Source organism: Fukomys damarensis, unplaced genomic scaffold (assembly GCF_012274545.1).
Source record: "Fukomys damarensis isolate Sample0158 unplaced genomic scaffold, DMR_v1.0_HiC HiC_scaffold_24, whole genome shotgun sequence".
Lineage (NCBI taxonomy): Eukaryota > Metazoa > Chordata > Mammalia > Rodentia > Bathyergidae > Fukomys > Fukomys damarensis.
Window position 1 is genome coordinate 8,482,593 of NW_022900936.1, and position 8,580 is coordinate 8,491,172.

Sequence of the window (8,580 nt, forward strand, 5' to 3'; positions counted from 1 at the left end):
ATATATATATATATATATTGTTAATGAAATTTTCTGGGGTTTGGTTTTGCTGCTTTTCACCCCCCCCAAAAAAAAATCCTTTACAGATAAAAATAAAAGGCCATGATGGTGATATTGGAACATCCAACTATCTTTGATTTCCGCTGCATTTAAAAAGGGGGAGCAGTCATAGTTACACTCCATTTTTTGTTCTTAAATTCCAACACCAGCAATTTTTGTCTTGCCTCCATGATAATTTCGTGCTTTATTTGTTTCTGTCTGGTGAAGGTCTCAAGGGTTTGCCAAATTGCTAAGGTGGACAGTATTAGTCTCAAAGGTGGAGCACAAGAGAAACAGCGGTCATTGCATGGTGATTCAGTTTGAAAGCCATGTGGTTGATCCAGTACCCTGTACACATATTGAGTAGTGAATTAAAATAGAAAACCAGGGCCACCACAGGGAGATGGAGATGAGGAAGTAAAAATATGTGTTCAAGGAAGACATTTCAACACTGTGAGGTAATTTCACAGAGGGAAGTGAAAACTGAAAAAAAAAATGGGAAAAAATTTAAGAGACTAGAAAAAGCAGGATAAAGCAAGCACATTTTGTAAGAATAGAAGGAAAAGGTAACTAATCAATAATCAAGGAGATTTATTTCAGTACTGTCTTTTGAAACAAGAGAATTGTCACATTATTGCTTTTAATTAAATGTCAACAAGCACACTTCTAATGGGGAGAAAAATACCTAACTAGAGATTATTTAGAGAATAAACGGTGTTTTAAAATTTCCTTTGTAGAAAACACGTCCAAAAATGGAAACAAAAGGATTAAAAACAGATGCAAGGCCCTGACCTTGCTCCTCAGAGCAAGTTGGATGAAATAGGTGGGCAAAATCTTACCAGTACCAAGAAAGGAGATTGTCCTGCGGAGGTCTCCGGGTCCACAGCCACTGGGTTCATTTTCTGTTGTGCTCCTTTGAAACAAGGAGCTGAAGCAGCCACAGTGAATAAAAACAGCACAGAGTCATCTGAAGGACACGGGGAAGGCAGGGGTCATGACTAAGCACACAGTGAAGATGGGAATGTTGAAAAACATGACTTTGATATCAGATAAGCTAATCTGTGGCAGCCTTATTTACATACAGAAAAAGGACTGAAAATAGTCCCAACAGAAAATGATGTAGCCCACGAAGTACTAGTAAAAATTGGGAGGCAGAAAATAAGAAAGAATAATAACAGATTAAGGAGTGCTTTACTATTACGGATTCATAAGCAACCATCAAAAACTGTACAGTGGTATGAATAATACAAATTTCTCTACTGACCGTGAAAGTACCATAAAGGATATCAGAAAGGGTAGGAACACACGCAAGTTGGATCATTTTGATTTGAAAATGTACAACCACTATGAAAAACTCAAAGGAAGGAAATAATGACCAATAATAAATGTCTAGGCCAAGGAAATATTTTCTAGAAGGGTCAGATGGAATGGCCAAGAAATAGGTCGTGTTGCACAAGGAAGCATCTTCAGGCCATGCTCTTAAGAACACTTTAGCTTGCAGTGACTGCTTTTTAAATTCCCTGAGTATCAAAAATAGTGATCGGCTGGTTTTAGTCCATAGCCTTGATGATAAGCCATACACCTTTGCAGTTACATTGAAAGCACATTCCTCATGAAAATTAGCTGGGTTTGGAGAACACCTCAGTCTATCAGGATATAATTAACACATCTTTAGAAATGCACAAATGCAGCTCAGTTCCACCCCTGATTTGACGAGGATGACTAAAGCGGGAGTCCCTTCTCTCTGAGGTCTGTCACTTTTGTAATTAGTAGCAACCAGTGGGTACATTTCTCGCCTGCCAGAATTCACTGCTAATGATGCTCAGTATGATAGAAACACACAGGAATACCAGAGATGAACTAACAAGGGACAGTTTATGTCACTTGAGAATCATAGCAAAGATTGAACTTAATTTTAAGTACTGAAAAGTGAATTCTGGGTTCCGTTAGACCCACCAGTGGCAGTCTGAGCGAGTGAAAGATGGGTCAGGTTATAAACTTAGGAACAGAAGACATTCTGTTTCTCAGATATGAGGAATTAAGAAGAGACAGTTGCATTCATGAGATGGCATGTCTTCTCCAAGTCTTTGTTATTGTTAGTCTGCTTCTATGTTGTATGACTGTGTGGCTTTATTAGGTAAATCTTGTGTTTTCTTATTTGAAATTTTATATTTAGGTATGCATAATGGAATTTTAAAAGTGTTCTCATTAACAGACTGTTATATTATGTGACTAGGTTACAGTTGCTATTCCTCTGCAAACTAAGAGTGTCTTTAATTTTAGAACAGCAGCTACACAGATGACATAAAAGTGTACGTATAGCATTCCTGATGTCTGCCTTTGTCCCTGGCTCCTGTCTAGGTGGTGGCTCTGGGGGAAGTTCCGGATGGTACCCTGGTCACGGTGATGGCCGGCAATGATGAAAACTACTCAGCCGAGCTCAGAAATGCTACTGCGGCCATGAAGAACCAAGTCGCAAGATTCAATGACCTCAGGTTTGTCGGTCGGAGTGGGAGAGGTATGTATCTGTGAGAACTGAACTGAAAACAAAGTTTGCACATGGCAACAAACCCAGATTTCCAAACGTCTAGCATTTTCTGTGATGTTCTTTCTTACTGTTATGGCTCTGTCAAGCTATTAAAAATATATATCTAAAATTTAATATTGTTGGCAGAACCTAACATTATAGTATTGGTTTCAATTACTGAATGGTTTAAGACTGATTTAGAGCATGTAAAATATGAAAGGTGAATTTCAACAAAATGCCTCGTAATTTTACTAAAATGTGAAAATATAAAAATTACCTATCATGAACACTAAGATTTTTAGCATGAGGAAACTCTATTTCATAACAGAAAATCTATTTAATAAAAGCTTTTAACTTGTGAGTTACGGACTATCTGTGACAAGTATCAGGATTTCAAATGATCACTTCAAATAAGTTTTACGAAATCCTTAGTGTCTGATGTGGAAACAAAGTTCCATGCAAGTGTACCTTTTCAGGATCAAATAAGAAGGGAATGTGACTTTCCTGTTAGATTTCTTTTGAATGCCTTATTACGCTTTGGGGGAGAAATCGGGCACACTTAACATTTTAGATACCAATAATGTGAAAGACCAGGTTTTCCAAAGAAATTGTTGCATTGTTTAAGTTTTATTTTTATCTTTAACCCATTGTCAAAGTATTTAAGCAGAAAGAGAAATCTTGGCTCATTATAAACTTCTCTGGTTTCTGATTATTTTCCAGTATTGCATTTTCCCTGTATTGTAAGAATCTATGTCATATATTATCAAGAGCTGAAAGTACTGAAAGCTTAATTGAGAAAGGTAGGCTATTTTGCTCTGGAAATTCATTTTTGTAATACTATATAAAATAAGTGTAGGAATAAAAGTGATTTCCAGTTAAATAAAAGGGACATGATAAGTACCTAAGTAATAGTAATATTTCAGTCTGTTGGAAAATGTAGAAATACCAACTAATGGACAATTACAAATAAGAGTAATCATTGCTCTTTATTAGAAAATCTGTGTCCTTGGAGAATTTCATCAGTGGAAGAAAGAAAGGAGTGAACGTGTGCTGATTATTTGGGCTGTTGTCTTTTGCTATCCTTGCTGTCTGGAGCATTTTCATAATAGAATTGTAGTGGGAGAAAATAAACAAAACTTATAAAATGATTGAAAATATATGTTCATAGTATTATGTTAATAATAGGGCAACATAAAGAAAATGATATCCACTTATTAAAAGTATGAGGGACGCCATAAGATATAAAAGCATCAGTCATTAAATGGGTTCACTTGTTATATTAAAACTCTCTGCCTTTCAGTAAATGGAATTTGCATTATGATTCAGAGATATGTGTTTAGAAAACATTTGGAAGGCTTCTGATGAGTAGCTGGCAAAGTGGATGAGAAGCCAGTAAGAAAGAAAGGAACCACAGCCAGGGCCATGCCACCTGCCTAGCTAGCAATCACAATTCAGTTCTCGTAGATTGCTACCTTTGCAACAGATAGCTGGGTGTCGTGCGGGTCCTTGTCCAGAGAGAATATGATTATGTGCATCTGTGCAGCTCTATGTGTCAGCTTTGGGTTATAAAAGTTTTGAAAGCTATTCAGTGGCTCATCCAGTGACATTTTCCCATTAGAACCTCAGTAGTGGCCTTTCAGCAGTGCGCAGTAAGATAAGGATAATCAAGAAAGAGATTTTGAAAGCAGCGTGCTTATTTTTCTGGTGGTGAGGGCCACTCTCTCTTCCATCATTGGCCATCTCTGTTTTGAGTGTGTGACTAATAGGTGTGTGACTAATAGTGTGTGCTTGTGTTTACTTGGCTAGTAGTGAACTGTTTCCCCAAGGTGTGGATTGTTTGCGTTTGGCTTCCTGATTCGTGCCAGTGTGCCCTTGAGTTTCCATAAACCCCAAAAGTAAAATAGCTGCAACCGAGGCTGGGTTGTCTTCTCATACTTTGGAATGAGAAAAGTAATTAAATGCTATAAATGGACAGTATTTATTTTGAAACTCCTTCCGGTGAGTGATAATAAGTAATCATAAATACAGGAACCCTAACTGAATATCTGACCCAATTATGATTACCGTGTGCAATGTTGGTCTTAAGGTGTTTCTCCCCTCCCCCCATCAATGCTATAAGACAGAAATGAGCTGTCAAGAGGCCCAACTTGATTGTCTTATAATTTCACTCCATGGTCATAAAGTACAGTTTGAATTTGCTCTTTCAAGTGTAAGAGTCAACATCAAAGCCTGCTGGATTTTTTCTTTCTTCATCCTTTTCGTTTTTTTAATCTACAATTTGCTTCCCATTGAGGAGAGCAGATGAGTCTCACTAATTTTGACAATTAGTCTTGTGCTTGCTTCAGCAGCACATATCCTGAAATTGGGACAATTAGTCTTAATTTTCCTCACGGAATCTTATTCTTGCAGTTTCATTATTCAGTGATCTTAACGCTACCTTCTGTTTAGTTTTCTCGTTTTAAAAATGTTCCTTTGGCATTGACCTGCAGTGCAGTGGTCTAGCCTTTGGCTTAGCCACACTTCAGTGCCACTTTTGAGTTCTGTCAAAAGCTGTCACTAGACTGACTAGTCTAATGGATTCTCCAAGAGGCCGGTGCTTTGGAGAGAATAAAAAGTAGATGTTTCCCCCTTTTTTTTTTTCTTTTCGCCAGGTGCCACACCGTGGGGATCATAAGCCTTGTAGAAAGTGCCAGAGTTTGCCCATGGAAGGGTTTTTCTCTGTTCTACAAAACTGATCTGTCTGCGTGCTGGCTGATGTCCAGGATCACAGCTCCTAACCTAGGTTAAGCCCGAAACTGGGAGAACCTGCCTTTCCAGCTTTTAGGGCCCTCCTGACTACCTGGCCCCTAAAGATGTTGGTGAAGGCCTCAGCAGCATGCACCTTCCTCCCTTCCGTTCACTCCTTTTCCTCCCTGGCAGTTTAAATCTCCTTCTGGGTGTATCTCACCCTTGGAATGTCTCTTCCTTTGATTCAGTATCTCCATGTAAACTGACTTTGCCTTTACAAAAGAGGAAGAGATAGCCGCTCCCAGCTCCCAGGAGATGAGAGGTAGGGGCTCTGGGAAGTCCATGAAACTCCACAGATCAGAGAGCACGCAGGTGGCTGTTCCCAGCTGTGCACAATTTAACCTGGGGCCTGGGACTATCCAGTCACCTCTAGGAAATCCAAGTTCAGGGTCAAAAGGAAACCTCCTCCGTGAGATTAATCAGCACAGCAGTGTACATCACTTTACACCTACAATTAAGGCAGGTACCATTGATGGAATTAGAATGACAAGAAAATGGATCATTGGGCCGGGGATTTAACTCAGTGTTGCCGTGTTTGCTTCAAAAGCACAGGATCCTGAGTTTGATCCCCGGTACTAGGGGGAAAAAAATGGATCACGGCTTCAGGTGAGAGACTTAAGAAATTTTAGCAGTGACACCTGAGAGGGCTCTGTCCCTGTTGTAGTATTTAATTAGCTGGAAGGAATCAATCCATCAGTGAATGCTGCTTTAGTAATTCCAGTTTAGAATTCAAGAAGGAACCTACCTAACAGCATCATCAACCACATTGCGAATGGGAAAAGGGAATCCACTGCAGATTTTTATTTTTCCTAAAAATATGATTTTCACTCTTTTAGAAACATCACCGATAGTTTTGAAAATCCTCAGGAAGACTTTTCCCAAGGGGGAAACTGCACATGTACGCAATGTTTCACATATGGTCTTAAGTTTCCAGAGCCTCTGGGGTTTGTTTGCAGACCTCACAGAGCTCCACAGAGGCCCGGCCTGTGAGTTCGGAGCTTTGCACTGACCATGGAGGGTCAGACTAGCACTATGCTTCACATGTTAGTTCCCTGGAAAGTGAATAAATCATGTTCTTGCTCCCTGTGCTGTTTGCATAACATCTGGCTTTGCAATAGGCAGGCCCTGGTTAATTAGGGGAGTAGTGGCCACTCAAAGTACCTGGCCAGACTTTAGAATGGCCAAGGAGGGGGCACATCCTGCCACTGACAGGCAGCTTCTGCTCCAGCAGGCATCAGCCCTGGCTGCCGAACAATTCCAATTCCAATCAATTCCTATGAATTATGAGGCCAAGTATTCTATGCGCTGTCCGGACAAGGGTTCATTTCTTAGTGGATTTTTTGCTATTTGTGTTGATCTCCCTGGCCACATAAACACTGCCCCTTTCAAAGTAGTGTTCCAGCACTTGTATAAAATGAAGTCCCTTTCTTATACTTTTACTATAAATGTCTTTCTAGACATAATATTTATCCTTCCACAATCTGGGTTATTTCATATTTGTATAATGTTAGTAACTTAAAACATTTTCCTTCTTAAATTATTTTACATTATTTGGGACACAGTATGGGGATGGTGTCTTTCAGATGAGTGGAAAATTGGTGGAAACGAAGGCTCGTTTGGGAAAAGATAAACTGTTCAATCAGAACAAAGAGATGTGTCTTTTTGCAGTCGTTTTTACTGAGTGTTGGTCTGAATAAGCCACAGTATCATGGGACTCAAGTCATCCCCTATGCGATCACAGATTCACATCATGGGGAGAGGAAAAATTCATGTTCCAACTCTGGATCGGAGATTCCAATTGGCAGATTGGAAAGGGGAAAAGGAAAAGACATGAGTTACAGTAAAATCGAATCTCCCATTTTTTCTCTTTTTTTATTTTTTTGGCTTGTTGTTGATCTATACTTTAAAATGCATAGAGACTGAAATATGTTTTCTTCACATTTCTAAGAAAATAAGATTTTTAAAAAACCAGCTGCTGCTATATTGCAAGCCTCGGCCAGCCCAAGCAAATGCTACCTTTCGGTGGCGGGTCGCAAGCTTGCGTCCATGAGTCTATGTAGAATTCATCTCTAGAGACCAAGTTTCTCATCATCTTTTACGTTTGCCAATAAAAGGGTGGCAACATTTTTTTCAAGCAAGTTTTTTTCCTCTCCATCTTAGAGCCTGGCTGTGGCAGGGACCAGAGAAAAGCGTGCCTGAAAACAGCTTGTGCCTGGAACATGCAGTTTCACAATTTGTCCCTTCCTGGTTTTCTTGCTGATTTTATGAAGTGTCAGGCCCTGCTGATGGTGTCAGACAGCCTTTCCTAATTGAGAGTATTCGTATGAACACTGTTTTTCAGTTGATGGGCAGAAGCTGCCCTTCTCCCCACCCACCCACTCTCCACCCCGGGGTTGCCAGCCGCCTTGCGTTTGGTGGAGCCAGTTCTCTTCGGTCAGTTCCGAGGACTACCGATCAGAGAGTCCCTCAGAGAGAAATAACGCTTCAGTGAGTTTTAGAGCTTCCTGTTTCGGCAGCAAGCATTAGAGACATAAACAGTGATCCGGCCGATGCTGCAGCCAGCCTCTGGTTCTAATAAATCAGTTTCATATTTTCTTTTTGTGCTGGTTGGCAAGGGGGCAAGGGAGAGTGGAGGAAACTGGTTATGGAAGAACATATTCTGTATTTCTGGATTTTTTTTTTATTTCAAAGAAAAATTACTTGTTGAAACAGAGATGGTGTAATGTCTGAGGACTGGTTCTTTCTGCCTATGATTATAAAACAAGTTTAGATCAGCGAGGGGATGTTTATGAATAACTATATACAATCGCCCCTTGGTATCTGTGAAGGATTAGCCCTAGGATCCACCCCCAATACCAAAATCTCCAGATGCTCAAGTCCTTTATATAATCTTGTCCGGTATTTGCATAGAACCGACTTACATCCTCCCACATACTGCATTTAAAATGATCTCCAGATGACTTACCATACCTAACAGAGTGTCAATGCCATCTAGTTATGCTGTATTGTTTAAGGAATAACAATAGAAAAAATATTTGTACATGTTCGGGACAGATCAGTTTTCCCCATAATATTTTTAATCCATAGTTGGTTGAATCCGTGATGCAAAGCCTATGAATACGGAGGGCCAGACATACTTTTGTAGGGAGAAACTATATGGTTTTGAAGCTGCTGTTGGACTCTTAGCTGATGGTGTGTGTGTGTGTGTGTGTGTGTGTGTGTGTGTG

The 8,580-nt window shown here is 39.9% G+C and overlaps 1 protein-coding gene across 1 annotated transcript in view; it reads left to right on the forward strand.

The window, feature by feature from the left end:
• The window catches only part of Runx1 (RUNX family transcription factor 1), a 228,618-nt gene that overhangs the window by 148,324 nt on the left and 71,714 nt on the right, over nucleotides 1-8,580 (forward strand). The window contains 1 exon segment of the mRNA XM_010611298.3: nucleotides 2,401-2,557. Within this exon segment, the coding sequence (XP_010609600.3) occupies nucleotides 2,401-2,557 (157 nt within the window).